Genomic DNA, 20,292 nt, shown 5'->3' with positions numbered 1-20,292 from the left:
TTTGAGGAGCATACAGATCTTGCTTTGTCTATCTGCACATTCGTTTTTGGGGCCTAAACAAATGCTTTACATATGAAAAGTCTGATTTGCCGAATTCCATGTTTTCTTAATAATCTAGACTCTGATGTCCCACTGCTAAAACAAGACCTTAAAATGCTGTCATACACCAGACCACCCTTGGAATAGGTGACCTTAACTTGAATGTTTGCTGGATTTATGTCATCACTCTGGATTAAGTCTTACATACCTGCCAACTGTCACTATTTGTGGGGGATTTCCCCCATGGAGGCTCCCAAATAGAAATTTTGAAAGAGCAATTGCGTCCACAATTTTAAACAAAACAACAGATTAACAATAGCTTAAGGCTTTTAAAATTATGAAGAAGCCAAAAAAACAACAACATTAAAATAAATTTGCAGGCCCCCTTCAAGGTTTTGTAGGACTATGAGAGTTATTGTGCATGTAAAACCCCCATGGGCATTTTGAAAAATTGGCAGGTATGATTAAGATGGTGCAGAATTCTGAATAACTTATCACAAAAGTAATGACTTGCAAATAGTATAAACATTATTTTAAACCTTTAGTACCAACTTTTTAAGATTCCTTTAAATTAAAAAAAAAAGAAGAGAGGTTAAACAAATTAAGCTAAGTTGAAACTTTTTTTTTATGTCTCCACCATAGCAGAGGGGGCAGGGCATTAAGTTTCACCCTTGACCCTCTGTCTGTCTGTCTGTCTGTCTGTCTGTATGTATGTATGTTCTAAAGTTGGTGTCTGTTCTCTTACTTTAGTTTGCCTCAACCAAATGGTATGAAACTTATACACAATGCTTATTACTACATAGGTAATACAGATCAAGTATGAATTTGGGTGGCATCACCTCAACAGTTCCTGAGTTATGCCCCTTTTTAAACATAAAAATTGCTGAATTTTATTTTCCGTTCTCCTACTTAAGTTAGCCTCAACCAAATGTTATGAGACTTATACATAATACTTATTATTACAAAACTCACATGTAGTACAAATTTGGGTAGCGTCATTTTTACCATTCTTCAGTTATGTTCCTTTATAACTTTATATGATACAGGCCTCGACAATAACGCTTGTCCGATTGTCCGGTACCAGAGGTAAAAAAGGTCAGACAAGTAAAAGCTATACCAAGCTTGTCCGATGGGACAAGTAAATCTATTCTGCAGAAAATAAATTTAGACCAACTTTGATGAACAAAGAAATTATAAACAACAAAGAAGAAAACAAGTATTAATTTGACACGTGTCTGTATTCTGTTTTTTCAACAGTTCAAATGCAAAACTTTTTTCTTCAACATGTTTACAAGCAATCGATCATTTTATACTGGTTCCTTGTCAGGTACTTTTTAAGAGGTAAACAGTGTATTTTTCTCGGAAACCAGTCTTGCTGATCCGAATCAGTGATACGCTTTGTAGATTAGGTAACTTGACAAGACAGTTCGTCACCAGCTCGGAAAGGATTCAGTTCCAAGCTTAATAGACAGTTTGGCAACACAGGACACATTACAGGACCTAGACAAATCAGTACCTCCTTTTTCTACCTTATTCTGTTCCTTATAATAAATACCATACCGGTAAATTTTTTAACAAACATATTTTTAAAATAAAAATGAAGAAATTATTTACCAAAATATTCACAAAATCCTATTTGTTTATAAGTAGAAAAAAGTTTTATAATTAACATTTTTTGTTGGACAAGTAACAATTCCATTCGGACAAGTAAGTTTTGGTATGTAAGTTGGAAAAAAAATTATTGTAGAGGCCTCTGATATGTAAACAGGGGCATCATCTGTGACACATTCCCCATTTATTTGTTAGATATTTATTAAAAAAATGACTGTAATTATTTTTTTGTCTATGAAGAAATAATAACATCTAAAATGTGGTGCACAATGAATAAACTGTATAGCTGATAGACAAAACACTGTCAGCCAATCAGAAGACACATTACATCCAAAATTAAATTATTTAATAATGAGTTTTGTTTTCATGTAGGATGGAGAAACATCATTACATTGTGCAGCAGCAAGGGGATATTTAGACAGTGTAAAAACCCTGTTAGACAGTGGTGCTCCAATCAATCAATTAGACAAGGTAAGAAAAGTTCAGACTATGGGCTTATTGGGAAGGGTCAATGAATACTAAGATGGTTGTGATTTTATTAACCTGGTAGATAAGTACATAAAAGTTCATATTATGTGCTTATCAGGAGGTTCTAAGGTTACCTAGACAGTGCTGCTCCCATCAGCTAGATGGCAGAGAAGTAAAAGTTCTGACTACAGGGTTGTCAGGGAGGGTCATAAGTTTCCAAGACTGGGCTCCAATCAACCACATAAATGAAAAAGAAAACAGTCAAATCAATATGTTAGTATAGTGTTCAAATTTGTCATATGCCATTACACTTGATAGACATAGGTGTAATACTTTAAACCTTTCAGTGCTCAATCTGGTAGATGGTGCTCTACAAAATTTATAAAGTTTTAGTTGTAGTTGATCTAAAACCTTTCCTTGGACCAGTTTATCTGATAGTCTTTGTATTATAGGAGATTATTTTTGACTCTCTACTATATTTCTTTTACAGATAGGATGCACAGCATTACATTTGGCCTGTAATCGTAGACACAGCAACATAGCTATGTTATTACTACATGCTGGATGTAATATTGATACTGTAGAAAAGGTATGTATAGTATAAAGAAAGGGGAAAATAGTAACATATCTAGTCTTCAAATATCAGAGTCAAAATATCAAGAAAATAAAAAAAGTACAACATTTTTATGTTAGTTTTTGAATACTTATGGTTGCCATCTTGGAACTCAAATGTTCAGTCACTATAGAGCTACTGACCTATTTAATAGATTTTAACATTTTGGAATCAAATCAAAATTTGAGCTTACAAAGTGGAGAATTATAAACCTTTAGCTATAGTTTGTGTTTCTCAGCTAGAATTTCATAATTTATTTTATTTTCAATAGAAATATAGTAAAATATTTGTCCATAAATTCCACTTGAGAATATATGAAATAAACAATTGTTTAATGATTAGTGGTTACATGTACCACTTGTATAACCAATTTTACCTCAAGCTAGTAGTATTTGAAATAAAGCAAACTTTAAATTATATTATATAAAAAAAAATGGGTAGAATGAGTACACAATTTATTTTTTCTATTTTGAGATTTGATGATTTTTTCATCTGATCAGCTTTTTGATAAATCTACAATTTACATCATAAACTTAAGATAAATTAATTGATTCGTTTTTGTTTGCTTTATTAGACTAATGATATTCAAGTTATATATCATTTTTTGGCACCTCAATATTTTAAATAAAAGTGTTTAAAAAGTTTATGCACTCATATGATCAGTCTAATATTGAACTTGTAAATGATAAGGACTTTAGCATAATTTTTTTTTACAGTGCTTTTATTCAAAACAGCATGAAGGACAGTATCTTGCAATAAAGTTTATAAATAATTTGATTTAACTTACCTCAAATTAAAATTATGAATGAAAAGAGGTGCAGGGTGAATGAGACAGCAAACTAACAACACAAAAGACTAAAAGAAAACTAGAGGTCAGCAGTGAAATATGTAAGATGTAACTTCCATGTTTTGGAATTCTGCTTTATAGTGAAATTTTATGGAATGTTTAGCCTTTATTCCAAACGTGTTTATCTTAGAACTATTGATGTATTTAAGTAAAGTAAAGAGAAAAATATATTTGTTTTGTAGGAGTCTGGTGACAGTCCTTTAAATTGTGCTGTGAAAGAAGGTATGACAGCAGTGGTACAGACAATGTGTGGGTATGGATGTCAACCTAATGTGGTCAATAAGGTAACTATATCCTCTCCCTTTATAAACCATAAGCAGTGATACAGACAATGTGTGTCTACAGATGTCAACCTAATGTTGTCAATAAGGTAACTATATCCTCTCTCTTTATAAACTATAAGCAGTGGTACAGACAATGTGTGGCTACGGATGTCAACCTAATGTTGTCAATAAGGTAACTATATCCTCTCTCTTTATAAACTATAAGCAGTGGTACAGACAATGTGTGGCTACGGATGTCAACCTAATGTTGTCAATAAGGTAACTATATCCTCTCTCTTTATAAACTATAAGCAGTGGTACAGACAATGTGTGGCTACGGATGTCAACCTAATGTTGTCATAAGGTAATTATATTCTCTCTCTTTATAAACTATAAGCAGTGGTACAGACAATGTGTGGCTACGGATGTCAACCTAATGTTGTCAATAAGGTAACTATATCCTCTCCCTTTATAAACCATAAGCAGTGATACAGACAATGTGTGTTTACAGATGTCAACCTAATGTTGTCGAAAAGGTAACTATATCCTCTCTCTTTATAAACTATAAGCAGTGGTACAGACAATGTGTGGCTACGGATGTCAACCTAATGTGTTCAATAAGGTAATTATATTCTCTCTCTTTATAAACTATAGGCGGTGGAACAGACAATGTGTGGCTACGGATGTCAACCTAATGTTGTCAATAAGGTAACTATATCCTCTCTCTTTATAAACTATACTGAACGGCTTTAGAAACGCAACACTAGATTATTTTTGTGTTATTTTTGAATGAATGTGTCAACGTCAAAAGCGATGACTGCCTGTTACTAACGCTAAAATGATTGTCAGAAAGGTCAACAAATTCTGTCTGACATTTTTGGGGTTCTGTTTTACACCTTCTGATTTTGCATTTGTTCAACCCATTAGTTGGTTTTGGCAATTATGCGGTTGGAACTTGAGGGCTTTACAGGTTTTCCTTCAGTCAATTCTTTGGCAATGCAGTTCATGTGAAACATTTATGGCATGAATCTGTACTCAAGGGGCACTTGGCAATTTGGTAATCAGTTGACGTTGCGGCCGTAAACATGATTGGCAAATGACGTTGCATAATCAAATTATGTTGTTGTTTCATTGTCACTACACGTTGATATGTTCATTGATGGCCAGCAACAAATCTTGTCTACTTGCATCGTTGTCGGAAGGACAGTAGAACGAGTTTCTGAAGTCATACGGTATGGTTGCAGCACATTTACTTTTTCATGTTTGCAGTATTCTTAAGGGCTAATTCAGTTGTTTGTTTGTTTTATTTCTCAGACTTGGCAAAATGGAGATGCAACATTTAAAAAAAAAGTAAGTCAGGCAAAGGATTAAAAGAACTGTTTCACAAAGCAAAAAAACTGAAACAATCTTTCATGGGACCAAAATTTCGCTTTAAGAAATTCGTGCGACTTCAAAAATTCGGTATGTTCAATAACCACAGGTAAGACAGATTTTGATTTTTTGTAAGGAGAAAGAAGCATAATAAGCATGAAAAGTAAATGTAAGAGAATCAAAAAAGATTTGGTAAAAAAATATCAAAAAATGAGTGTTGCGTTTCTAAAGCTGTTCAGTATATAAGCAGTGGTACAGACAATGTGTGGCTACGGATGTCAACCTAATGTTGTCAATAAGGTAACTATATCCTCTCTCTTTATAAACTATAAGCAGTGGTACAGACAATGTGTGGCTACGGATGTCAACCTAATGTTGTCAATAAGGTAATTATATTCTCTCTCTTTATAAACTATAGACGGTGGAACAGACAATGTGTGGCTACGGATGTCAACCTAATGTTGTCAATAAGGTAACTATATCCTCTCTCTTTATAAACTATAAGCAGTGGTACAGACAATGTGTGGCTACGGATGTCAACCTAATGTTGTCAATAAGGTAATTATATCCTCTCTCTTTATAAACTATAGACGGTGGAACAGACAATGTGTGGCTACGGATGTCAACCTAATGTTGTCAATAAGGTAACTATATCCTCTCTCTTTATAAACTATAAGCAGTGGTACAGACAATGTGTGGCTATGGATGTCAACCTAAAGTTGTCAATAAGGTAATTATATCCTCTCTCTTCATAAACTATAGGCGGTGGTACAGACAATGTGGGGCTACAGATGTCAACCTAATGTTGTCAATAAGGTAATTATATCCTCTCCCTTTATAAACTATAGGCGGTGGAACAGACAATGTGGGGCTACGGATGTCAACCTAATGTGTTCAATAAGGTAATTATATCCTCTCCCTTTATAAACTATAGGCGGTGGTACAGACAATGTGGGGCTACAGATGTCAACCTAATGTTGTCAATAAGGTAATTATATCCTCTCCCTTTATAAACTATAGGCGGTGGAACAGACAATGTGGGGCTACGGATGTCAACCTAATGTGTTCAATAAGGTAATTATATCCTCTCCCTTTATAAACTATAGGCGGTGGAACAGACAATGTGGGGCTACGGATGTCAACCTAATGTGTTCAATAAGGTAATTATATCCTCTCCCTTTATAAACTATAGGCGGTGGAACAGACAATGTGGGGCTACGGATGTCAACCTAATGTGTTCAATAAGGTAATTATATCCTCTCCCTTTATAAACTATAGGCGGTGGAACAGACAATGTGGGGCTACGGATGTCAACCTAATGTTGTCAATAAGGTAATTTTATCCTCTCTCTTTATAAACTATAGGCGGTGGAACAGACAATGTGTGGCTACGGATGTCAACCTAATGTTGTCAATAAGGTAATTATATCCTCTCTCTTTATAAACTATAGGCGGTGGAACAGACAATGTGTGGCTACGGATGTCAACCTAATGTTGTCAATAAGGTAATTATATTCTCTCTCTTTATAAACTATAAGCAGTGATACAGTCAATGTGTGGCTACGGATGTCAACCTAATGTGGTCAATAAGGTAATTATATCCTCTCCCTTTATAAACTATAGGCGGTGGAACAGACAATGTGGGGCTATGAATGTCAACCTAATGTTGTCAATAAGGTAACTATATCCTCTCTCTTTATAAACTATAAGCAGTGGTACAGACAATGTGTGGCTACGGATGTCAACCTAATGTTGTCATAAGGTAATTATATCCTCTCCCTTTATAAACTATAGGCGGTGGAACAGACAATGTGGGGCTACGGATGTCAACCTAATGTTGTCAATAAGGTAATTATATCCTCTCTCTTTATAAACTATAGGCGGTGGAACAGACAATGTCTGGCTACGGATGTCAACCTAATGTTGTCAATAAGGTAATTATATTCTCTCTCTTTATAAACTATAAGCAGTGATACAGACAATGTGTGGCTACGGATGTCAACCTAATGTGGTCAATAAGGTAATTATATCCTCTCTCTTTATAAACTATAGGCGGTGGAACAGACAATGTGTGGCTACGGATATCAACCTAATGTGTTCAATAAGGTAATTATATCCTCTCCCTTTATAAACTATAAGCAGTGGTACAGACAATGTGTGGCTATGTATGTCAACCTAAGGTAGCACTCCAAAGTTAGAAAATTAAATTAAAAATGAGCCACAAAATGTTTACTCATCTCCTATTCCTGGATTTCTAATACATTAACCTTACTGTTTGTGTTGTACATGTGCATATGTATGTAATCAGTATCTTCCATAGATTTCATTTTTCAAAGTTAAAAGGGTGAAAAATAATTCCTTTTATGTGTATCCATGGCAACATTCTGCATTTATTTACAATAAAATATTGCAAAAAGGGGGGTAAACATGTCACATATCCCCCCAAAATTTGGATCAAACTAGAATTTCAATGCCTTTGAGTGATACCTTTTTAGAAACTGTTTGCATAGATCTTCCTTATGATCAAATAAAAAATGGGTGTCTTTCGCCTCATTTTTTCGTAAAATCTAATCACAAAGTTCGTGCGACAAAAAGTTGGAAAAAAACATTACAATAATTGCCGGACCAATGTATGGTATGGGCATGCAAATACGGACTGTCATACAGAAAACAGCCTATATTACATAATATTGATGTTCATATAAACCCAATATGAAGGCTATTTTAGTACTCAGCAATCCAAAAATGAATTTTATTTCACACTAGCTCTCATATTTAAAAAATCCACAGGGGCCAAAATGCGAAACTACACACCTAACTGTGGAGTGCTACCTAATGTGGTCAATAAGGTAATTATATCCTCTCCCTTTATAAACTATAAGCAGTGGTACAGGCTCTGTGTGGCTACGGATGACAGCCTAATGTGGTCAATAAGGTAATTATACCATCTCTCTTTATAAACTAAAAGCTCTTGACATGAGTTGGTTTTTTTTAACTTAAATTTTTGGCTTGCTACACTAAACCTCAAAAATGTTTATGCCCCCTCTGTAGTGGAGGGGCATTATTTAGTTTCCCCCTTGTCCGTCTGTCCTTATGTCCTGATATTGGTTTTCATTCTCTAACTTAAGCTGGCCCCTACTAACTGTTATGGAACTTAAACAAAATACATATTACCACAAAACAATTGAGAAATTGCAGATTTTTTTTTTCTGTTCTCTTACTTCAATTTGCCTCAACCAAATGTTATGAAACTTATACACAATGCTTATAACCACAAAACACAGATCAGTTTTATTGGTTTTATAAACAAGCGGGAGCATCAATTGTGTACCATGGACTCATAATTCAGATAGTTCATAATTAAGAATTTTTAATGTTTTCAGGTTGGACTTTCACCACTACATATAGCAAGCAAAGATGGACAGTCAGAAATAGTCAGGGCATTGTTATTAAGGGGAGCTAATCCAGACTTATACTACAAGGTATTTTATGTGTGTAAATGACATACCTGTCAACCTGTGACGATGAAAATGCAGGTCATGACCTGCATTGAAGAATAAAATCTCAGGTCATAACGCGTACGAATTTTTTGCGAGCTGAATTTCAGTATTTATGGTACATTTTTTTACAATGCATATCAAAGATACCAAAACATCAATGCATGTTCACTTGGTTAAGTCATTTTAAGTCTTATTATTAATTTGTATGTCAGTGCACTTTTGAGGATTTTTTATAAATACTAGAACACACCCGTGATATCGCGGGTCTGTGAATGAATTAAAGTATATAACTATGCGCGAGCCTTGTCATCTGATAAATTCATGCCGATTATAAGATACACAGTTTTCTCTGCTTTCAAATCTTTCTGTTTGAACCCGTCGAACTGGAACTTATAATTTATTTGGAAAACTATATAACTATGCGCAAGCCTTATTTTAGTATTACTGAGTATTGTCATCTGATAAAGTCATGCCGATTATAAGATACACAGTTTTCTCTGCTTTCAAATCTTTCTGTTTGAACCCGTCGGACTGGAACTTATCAATTATTGGTAATAATAATTATTTGGAAAACAAAAGGTCCTGGAATGGAGTATTTTTTAATCAACAGCATTGTAATATATTAGTTATGAATAAAGTTGAATTCTTTGATTCGCTGTTTAATGTCATGCATGCCCACAAACAAATTGAAAACTGTACCTATACGCCTTATTTTTTGTCTAGATTTGTTATCTTAGAAAGTCTTACTGATTACTATACTACAATTGGTAACAATTTGACAATTTAGTAGTGTCAACCCTGTGATTATGACCCGTGTATATAGCATATTAATCCTGAATACACCGTTTCGTGGTGCGCCTGTCAGATGCGGAACGTACAGATAAGGTAATAGGTAACAGGTGAAAATACTTTTGGTATCGGTATCGGACTCGACCTGGAACTTCTTAATTATTGGCAATTTTAATTACGTGGAAAACAAAAGGGCCTGGAGTGTTGTAATTTTTAATCTACACCTTTGCACTATATAAGTTAAATATAAAGTTGAATTCTTTGATTCGTCGTTTTTACGTGATGACGGCTGACAAATTGGACCTCGTAATTTTAGTATTATAGATGTGTAACAGAGTCTTCTCTTTTTTATTTCTAGTATTTATCTAACACTTCAATTTATTTTTGCCTTCTAAAATGTTAATTCATATTAGCAAGGAAATAAGACTATAATAAAATATAGTAATATATATGGAAGTGTTTAACGACCTTGACTGGCCTTTCAGCCCTCGCACGGTCGGTAAAAATATAGTAATACAGTTAATGGAAGTATAAATGTAAAAAATAATTTGCAACTTTTTTTTAAATATTGTATAAAGGTATGAAAATAATGAAAAGTTATTTTTCATTATGTATTTGAATTTTATATTTTTATGATTTAATCTTTTTCATCCATAAAACGCGAAAATAAGGAATAATTTTGAATGGTGACAAATAAGGGGAAGTAACTAGTTGAAATATGTTTGTTTATGTTTATAGTGCAATTAATTTACGACCTAAAGCTAAGGTAATTTGTGTTAATTAACAGTGCGTTTGACACCAAAGCTGTCAAATAAAGCCATGCACTTAATGGGTCACTTAATTTGACAGTTTACATAGTTAGATGAACTTCCTGTTCATGGAAGAAATTACGAATTTGCCGGAATATTACTAAATCAATCTCAAGGCTAAGAAATACGGGTGAAATCGGGTCATTTAAGGTATTCCCGGGTTATTTCAATGACCCGGCGGGTGTCCCGGGTGATCCCTCAGAATTGTGAAAATCTCGGGTCACACCCGCAGAATACGGGTCAGTTGACAGGTATGGTAAATGATGAATGGAGAAACAGTAAGAACAGAAATAATTGCATATGATTGTCAATACTGTTGTGTTGTACTCCAAACAAAATAAGAGTTTGCCAAGAATAATTATATTGAGGTGTTTATCTACTTTAGAATAAAAAAAATTGGCATACTGACCCTGGATATATTGAGTTAATGTAGAGAGTATTTTGTTAAAGAATAGCACATCTTATTTGTATTTGAATTATTATTTATTATAAAACTTTAATTAAGTTTTGGAATACTTGCTGGGTTTTGAAAAGATAAAGGCAACAGTCGTATACAGCTGTTCAATAGTCATAAATGGATTAAAGGAAAACAAATATGGGTCATAAACCAAAACCTAGGGAAACACATCAAGTGTAAAAGGAAAACAACGAAGCAACAGAACCACTGAACTGCAACAAAAACATATGCCAACATGCATAAAAACAGACTATTTAACAACATCTGCCACATTCTTGACTTGATACAGAACATTTTAAAGAAAATATGGTGGGTAAAATAAATATATTGGGTATTGATGGAAGTTTTAATATGATTTATATTACGATATATATACGTCTTCAAAGTAAAATAATTTATTGACAGGATGGTGTTACAGCTGAAATAATGGCATTGGCTCAAGGTTTTACAGACATCTCTGATATCCTCAGTAAAGTCAAAGGGGTGAGTGATGATTATATTTATCGCTATTTTGTGCATTTTTCCTTTGATCTTTTTTGGGGATAATTTTTCATATCATGTAGTTGCTTGAGATGGAAAATTATTGCTAGAAACTAAGGAGGCACGAGGCATTGCTAACAAAATTGACAAAGTCATCATAGGTAAAATAGCGATAAACAGATTATCATTGGTCATTTCAACTCTTGCTTTTCTCACTTTCGCCGTACCAACTCAAGCGAGAAATTCAATATCGTTGAAATGATCAACTATAATCTATTGTTATAGTCTTTCCTTTTGCCTGTATCACCCAGCTCAATCGCTCCAGAATTCTTGTATCAAAACTTAGATGTTAGTAGACATTATTAGCAACTTCACAATGTCTGAGGAGAAGTTATCAGTGACATCAAGCATTGTCACTGTCTAAGTGAAGATGAAATAAACAGATTATCCGGTTTTCTACACATATAAATATCATCTGCTCAACAAATGGTGAAGCTTTTTTGCATGTTCACTGTGCTCACTGCCAAAAAGGTTCACATTGTGGCATGCAGCTGATAATACACATACATCTTTGATATCCTCAGTAAGGTGAAAAAAAATTGTTTTAAAAAAGAGTGATCAATGATCAGTGCTGTGATACAAAATGGACTACATAGTAATTTGTGGTATATATTATCATTTTTAAAGGATTTTTGTTGTTCTTCATTTTTTTTAAAAGGATGATTTAATAGACTCTAATAAAACAAAAATCTGTTTATTTGCACTTCTTTTAAAAGAGAAATTAAAAAAATTAAATATCAAAATATTAAAAAACTCTGAGAGCGTATAGAATTTCCTTCAGTGAAAGATTTTAAAAAATATTGAAGAATCCATCTGACATTATATAATCTACTTGCAGGACAGAGGAGAGGTCTATATAAGCCAGTTGGTGCCTCTACCTCAAGCATTATCAAGAATCAAACTGAAAGTATTCGGTGCTAGTGGTGTAGGGAAGACCACATTTATAGAGTCCATGAAATGTGGCATGTTTTCTGGTTTCTTCAGGAGATCATCTACTAGATTGTCAAGCCAGTCAGCTACCAGTATGACTAAAGGTAAAAATATTGGAATGACTTGAAAACTGTATCTAATTATTTAAAAAGGTGAAATTTATAAACTGAAGAAAAAGGCAGAAGAAATGCTGATGTCTAATAATATTGCCAGTACTGTCAATTTTTAAGTAGTCTAATACAATAGCTTGGACATCACATCAACTTTCAAGTAACTATGATAATGATTTTCAGATCTCTTTTGGCAGAAATTAATATGTTTCATTTAAAGATGTTGATTGGTGTTATAGAAAAACATTCATTCTGCTTCATATATTTTGGTTATAAATAAAATAGAATAATTATAGAATAACTTATCAAAGAATACAAATAGAGAAAAATATTAAACATGTGACAAACAACACAAATTTATGAATGCATGTAGCGCATCAGTTAATTTTCAGTGTTGTTCGTCACAAGTTGAATATTTTTCGATTTATAATTTCTTCGATAAGTTATCCTTTTTATTACATTGGAAAATGGCTTTGTTTATCTGACATTAAAGTAGAAAATGTAAGGAACTATGTCTTATTCTACGCATTCACAATTTGTTTTGATCTGTCGTTATCGATGTTTTGCCATCACCTATGGTTGGACCATGTCAGACGAGTGAAATAACCATGTGAAATTATCTTTTTAATACGACCGCAAAAATTGAAAAATTTTTGGTTGTATATTGGTATCACGTTGTCTGCGTCGTCGTCCGAATACTTTTAGTTTTTCGCACTCTAACTTTAGTAAAAGTGAATAGAAATCTATGAAATTTTGACACAAGGTTTATGACCACAAAAGGAAGGTTGGGATTGATTTTGGGAGTTGAGGTCCCAATAGTTTAGGAATTAGGGGCCAAAAAGGGGCCCAAATAAGCATTATTCTTGGTTTTCGCACCATAACTTTAGTATAAGTGAATAGAAATATATGAAATTTAAACACAAGGTTTATGACCGTAAAAGGGAGGTTGGGTTTGATTTTGGGAGTTTTGGTCCCAACAGTTTAGGAATAAGGGGCCTAAAGGTTTCAAAATTGAACTTTGTTTGATTTCATAAAAAATTGAATAATTGGGGTTCTTTGATATGCTGAATCTAACTGTGTATGTAGATTCTTAATTTTTGGTTCCGTTTTCAAATTGGTCTACATTAAGGTCCAAAGGGTCCAAAATTAAACTTAGTTTGATTTTAACATAAATTGAATCCTTGGGGTTCTTTGATATGCTGAATCTAAAAATGAACTTAGATTTTTTATTTTTGGCCCAGTTTTCAAGTTGGTCCAAATCGGGGTCAAAAATTAAACTTTGTTTGATTTCATAAAAAATTGAATAATTGGGGTTCTTTGATATTCCAAATCTAACTGTGTTTGTAATTTTTGGTCCTACATTAAAGTCCAAAGGGTCCAAAATTAAACTAAGTTTGATTTTAACAAAAATTAAATTCTTCGTCATTTTTGATATGCTAAATCTAAACATGTACTTAGATTTTTGATTATGGGCCCAGTTTTCAAGTTGGTTCATATCAGGATTCAAAATTATTATATTAAGTATTGTGCAATAGCAAGAAATTTTCAATTGCACAGTATTCAGCAATAGCAAGAAATCTTCAATTGCACAGTATTGTGCAATAGCAAATATTTTCAATTGCACAGTATTGCGCAATAGCAAGAAATATCTAATTGCACAATATTGTGCAGTAGCAAGAAATTTTCAATTGGAGTTATCTTTCTTTGTCCAGAATAGTAGTTGAATCAACTTAAATCATTGTTTTATACAATATACAATGTATATTCACTTTTACTACCAACTGATAAATTAAAACAATCTTTACCATTCAGTGATAACAAGCACTTTATTTTACATTTAAATATTTTATGATATATTTAGATGAGTAGTTATTGTTGTAAACTCCATTATAAATTTGAATTGAGATCAGTTTTGGAAAAAGGGAAAGGAGGATGTGAAAAAAAAAGGGGGGGGGGGGTTAAATTTTTCTCATCTCAGATTTCATAAATAAAAAGAAAATTTCTTCAAACATTTTTTTGAGAGGATTAATATTCAACAGCATAGTGAATTTGCTCAAAGGCAAAAAAAATATTTTAAGTTCATAAGACCACATTCATTCTGTGTCAGAAACCTATACTGTGTCAACTAGTTAATCACAATCCAAATTTAGAGCTGAATCCAGCTTGAATGTTATGTCCATACTTGCCCCAACCGTTCAGGGTTCATCCTCTGTGGTCGTATAAAGCTGCGCCCTGTGGAGCATCTGGTTTTATTTCACTTGGAAATCTATGTAATTCATTGCAACAAATGAAATAAGATATATTATTGGTTTTTGTATGTATTTTTTTTTGTTAAATAGTTTGAAGTGTGTGCAATGTTTTAATGATTCTTCTATTTTGTACTCAGGAAGGGATGGCAAGCTGTCTCGACAATATAGTCTCCCTATACCATTGACTTATAGTGTCAACAATCCAACATACACTAAGGGTATTCATGTACAACAAACTAGCATATCAGGTATGTTATAACCATCTTTACAGTATCATTATATGTATAATTGAATTACAACAATCCTAGCCTTTCAGAATCTAATGCATTGTGAGTAATATTTACAAAAGTGTACACCAAAATGTTATGAATGGTTTAAAATGTTCTTAACAATGGAAATTCAACCAATGATGTAACGTTATTTTCAATTTGGTGTACAAACAATGGGCTTACAAAAGTCCTTTAAATTTTAAAAAGGCAAATTTAGATAGGAGTGGAACACACCTTCCATGTGCTGGGTTGAACTTAAAACCTTAGTGTTGACTGTCCAGTGATACAGTAGATGAACTATAGATAGGAGTGGAACACACCTCCAATGTGCGGGGTTGAACTTAAAACCTTAGTGTTGACTGTCCAGTGATACAGTAGATGAACTATAGATAGGAGTGGAACACACCTCCAATGTGCGGGGTTGAACTTAAAACCTTAGTGTTGACTGTCCAGTGATACAGTAGATGAACTACAGATAGGAGTTGAACACACCTCCAATGTGCGGGGTTGAACTTAAAACCTTAGTGTTGACTGTCCAGTGATACAGTAGATGAAATACTTAGACCACTTGTCCACTGATGCCTTTCGTCGCTTTTAAAAAGGACAGATATGATAAAAAAAAAAGGAGAAACTGTTTTAATTAATACAAACAGGAGTAGCGAAAATACTACTCTGTTGAAATATATTGTATTATGATGTAAAAATAATTGGATAATTAAGTATTAATAAAAGTAAGACTATATTCTATGACTTACAGAATGTGTCATTTAGACATTTCTACAATGTTTCGTTTTTCACAATATTTGTATTTTATCTTTCAAGCTATGAATCCTACCAAATGTTGTTTATTTTACAGGGTTAGGAGAGCTGAGTATATGGGATTTTTCTGGTTATGAACCTTACTATATGTTATATGACCATTTCATGGGAGATACAAACTGTATAAACATAGTGATGTTTAACTTGTGTGATGATGTTGCTGAGCAAGTGGCCCAAGTCATATTCTGGCTAGGGTTCATTAAAGGCAGGATTTCACCACAACTTCCATTAGGTAAATTTAATAAAACAAATGATATATAATATTCACTGGCTTTGATTAATTTAAAAGTATAATTTCAAGGTGTGAAAAACCTTATAACTTGTTTCAGGGATGCACCAAGAGGAGTTTACAACCTTAGCCAAAAAAAGGCCCCTGAGACCTATTTTTCTTGCCTTTATGATTTAGATTTGTACTTGAATTAGGTTTTCAGATAACTAAATGATCTGTCTGAGAGGTTTAGTGTCAAATAAGTAAAGAAGGTTATCTTCATTCATTTTATTCAGAGTAAGGCAGTGTTAACAGCCTTAAGTTTACAAATCCACTTTAATGTACATTTAATATATTTACTTCAATCTTAGTACAATGCTCATCATTTAATATGCTATGGATTCATTTATTTTGTGGGTACCAATTTTCGTGAAAGTTGTTCTTAATTGAACATTTAGATTTGGTTCACCTATTCAATGAAATGAATGAAAAATGGTATAAGGCACCAAAGCAATGATAGTACCAACATATATATCCAAGTGATACTCACCTCACCTCACCTCACCTCACCTATCCTCTTCATGTCGGTCGGCATTTCAGGCCCTGATACATTCTTTCCATTTTACACAGTCTTTAGCTGCTGTTCTTGCTGTAGCCCTGCTGTTCCATCCAAGTGATGTTTTTTCAGTCTCTATAGTCCGTCTCCAGGTAGTTATGGGACGTCCAACTTTCCTCTTTCCCTCAGGTTTCCATGTCTGAGCATATTCTCTTGGTATCCATCCTAAGTACATGGCCAATCCATCTCCATCTTCGTTCTATTATATCTTCACTTAGCTTCTTTGTACCAGCTTTTATGTGAAGGTTTTCGTTGGATATTGTATCAGGTCATCTTAATTTCAGTATCTGTCTTAAACATCTGTTTTGGGAGGTGTTTAATTTCTTCTTGTCTTGTTCGCTTGTTTTCCAGGTTTCACATCCATATAGTAGGACTAATGTGACTAAGATGTTAAACAACCTGACCTTCGTTTTAAATGACAGTACTGGAGATCTCCATATTTTTCTTAGCCTGCTAAATTGGCCTTTAGCTTTCTTCAACCTGTTGTCCATGTCATTGTCACAGCCACCTTTTGTTGTTACTACTCCTCCTAGGTAAGTGAAGGTATCGACATCCTCTAGGTCTTTCTCGTTTAACTTCACTTGGTTGTTATTTGTGGTGTTCATTCGCATTACTTTTGTTTTAGAGGTGTTAATTTTAAGTCCTATTTTGCTGGCATTCTCTTGAAGTTTATCTGTTTTCAGTTGTATGTGTTGGAATTTGGAAGACAGTAGCAAAATCAAGGTCCTCTAGTTTGATGGTAAATTTCCATCTGATTCCTGTTCCAAGTGATACTAGTACCAACATATATATCCAAGTGATACTAGTACTAACATATATATCCAAGTGATACTACTACCAACATGTATATCCAAGTGATACTAGTACCAACATATATATCCAAGTGATACTAGTACCAACATATATATCCAAGTGATACTACTACCAACATGTATATCCAAGTGATACTAGTACCAACATATATATCCAAGTGATACTAGTACCAACATATATATCCAAGTGATACTAGTACCAACATATATATCCAAGTGATACTAGTACCAACATATATATCCAAGTGATACTACTACCAACATGTATATCCAAGTGATACTAGTACCAACATATATATCCAAGTGATACTACTACCAACATGTATATCCAAGTGATACTAGTACCAACATATATATCCAAGTGATACTAGTACCAACATATATATCCAAGTGATACTAGTACCAACATATATATCCAAGTGATACTACTACCAACATGTATATCCAAGTGATACTAGTACCAACATATATATCCAAGTGATACTACTACCAACATGTATATCCAAGTGATACTAGTACCAACATATATATCCAAGTGATACTAGTACCAACATATATATCCAAGTGATACTACTACCAACATATATATCCAAGTGATACTAGTATCAACATATATATCCAAGTGATACTAGTACCAACATATATATCCAAGTGATACTACTACCAACATGTATATCCATACTAGTACCAACATATATATCCAAGTGATACTACTACCAACATATATATCCAAGTGATACTACTACCAACATGTATATCCAAGTGATACTAGTACCAACATATATATCCAAGTGATACTACTACCAACGTGTATATCCAAGTGATACTAGTACCAACATATATATCCAAGTGATACTAGTACCAACATATATATCCAAGTGATACTACTACCAACATATATATCCAAGTGATACTAGTATCAACATATATATCCAAGTGATACTAGTACCAACATATATATCCAAGTGATACTACTACCAACATGTATATCCATACTAGTACCAACATATATATCCAAGTGATACTACTACCAACATGTATATCCATACTAGTACCAACATGTATATCCAAGTGATACTAGTACCAACATATATATCCAAGTGATACTACTTCCAACATATATATCCAAGTGATACTAGTACCAACATATATATCCAAGTGATACTAGTACCAACACATATATCCAAGTGATACTAGTACCAACATATATATCCAAGTGATACTAGTACCAACATGTATATCCATACTAGTACCAACATATATATTCAAGTGATACTACTACCAACATATATATCCAAGTGATACTACTACCAACATGTATATCCAAGTGATACTAGTACCAACATATATATCCAAGTGATACTAGTACCAACATATAAATCCAAGTGATACTAGTACCAACATATATATTCAAGTGATACTAGTACCAACATATATATCCAAGTGATACTAGTACCAACATGTATATCCATACTAGTACCAACATATATATCCAAGTGATACTAAAATGTAGTACCAACATATATATCCAAGTGATACTACTACCAACATGTATATCCATACTAGTACCAACATATATATCCAAGTGATACTACTACCAACATGTATATCCATACTAGTACCAACATATATATCCAAGTGATACTACTACCAACATGTATATCCATACTACTACCAACATATAATATCCAAGTGATACTAGACATCTTTACTGATGTCAGTAGTGCAAGTTTGGTTTTAGGAAAAAAATAACTTAATGTTTTAATACAATGCAGTAATCCAACAAAAGAAGGTCAATGTAACCTACATTGGTTTTTGCATTCTTAAAATCTTTATTTCAGCAATAATCAAGTATCTAGGTAAATTGCATTCCCTTTAATGTTTGATGTTAGCTTAAAAGTAGTCATTATGAGCATTTGTCCTTTTCATTTTTCATAAAAAGTTATGTTTTATACTTTATAATTATATTATGTAAATTTCATATAATTTTAACAAGAGAATTTATGAATTTCTAATTTATTTATTTTCTTATGTATATTTGACAAAAAAATATTTTCTACAGTCAGCTTTTAACACAACAACCAGTATTATTAGAAAGAATAACAAACAAAACTGTTTAATAATTTAAATCCTCTAAAATTATAGTTCCATAAGACAGATTCTTGAAAAAACAAATCCTAGAGAGAATTGTGAAGGATTGGATTAAAAACAAACAAAAAATGTAAAAAAATATAAATAAGGTTCATGAATCTAAATTGTATTAAAAAAAACCTCATTCCTTTGAATTCAGATGTTTCAGAGGATATAAATACCAGTTATGATGTAGTTAAAGGTACTTTGTTTTTGGTGTAAAGACTAAGAATGGCTGTCTTTTTTTTATTATTTTTTGTTTAGAATAAAGTGTAGAGGTGCATTGAATTTAGGAATTTTATGTCAGTAGTGTTAAAAAAGAGTTACTAACTAAATCTTATTCAAATTATTAAGTGGCCTGAATTTAACTTGACAAATTAACTGATTCTAGCTGCAACATAACCTAGTTGTAACATTACCTCGTTGTTACTTGGCCTGAATCTGACTTTAACATGGATCTAGCTGATGTATGTCCTGAATCGAGCGTTTGCATGACATGAATCTAGTTTACATAACCAGATTCTAGCTGTAACTTGGCCTGAATATAACTGTTTGACCTTTGATATACTGATATCAGTTCAATACAACATTGAAATAGTTCATGGTTAAAAAATTGAATTTGAACTTTAAGTTTTTACAAAATATGTGTAAAGAAGTGGATAGATTTTGTTGTAAAATAATTGTGAATTTCATTGTTAATTCTTGTATCTGAACCAGCTTATTTAAAAGGGAGGGTAACATTCATATATCTGTAATTACTGTAAATTCAGATATTATTGCAACAAATGCGACAGAGTTGTAAACGCAATAACTTAAACTCACATTTTGAAATATTTTATATGA

The 20,292-nt window shown here is 32.9% G+C and overlaps 1 protein-coding gene across 3 annotated transcripts in view; it reads left to right on the top strand.

The window, feature by feature from the left end:
• The window catches only part of LOC134715480 (death-associated protein kinase 1-like), a 107,110-nt gene that overhangs the window by 81,423 nt on the left and 5,395 nt on the right, over positions 1-20,292 (top strand). For all 3 annotated transcript variants that reach the window (XM_063577681.1, XM_063577680.1, XM_063577682.1), the window contains 8 exons: positions 2,023-2,121; positions 2,609-2,707; positions 3,761-3,862; positions 8,595-8,693; positions 11,172-11,249; positions 12,145-12,340; positions 14,733-14,843; positions 15,721-15,915. In XM_063577681.1, coding sequence (XP_063433751.1) covers positions 2,023-2,121; positions 2,609-2,707; positions 3,761-3,862; positions 8,595-8,693; positions 11,172-11,249; positions 12,145-12,340; positions 14,733-14,843; positions 15,721-15,915 — 979 coding nt within the window. The remainder of the gene's footprint in view (positions 1-2,022; positions 2,122-2,608; positions 2,708-3,760; positions 3,863-8,594; positions 8,694-11,171; positions 11,250-12,144; positions 12,341-14,732; positions 14,844-15,720; positions 15,916-20,292) is intronic.

The sequence above is a fragment of the Mytilus trossulus genome, chromosome 4, assembly GCF_036588685.1.
Source record: "Mytilus trossulus isolate FHL-02 chromosome 4, PNRI_Mtr1.1.1.hap1, whole genome shotgun sequence".
NCBI classification, from domain to species: Eukaryota; Metazoa; Mollusca; class Bivalvia; order Mytilida; family Mytilidae; genus Mytilus; species Mytilus trossulus.
This window is presented reverse-complemented; position numbering and strand designations above follow the sequence as displayed.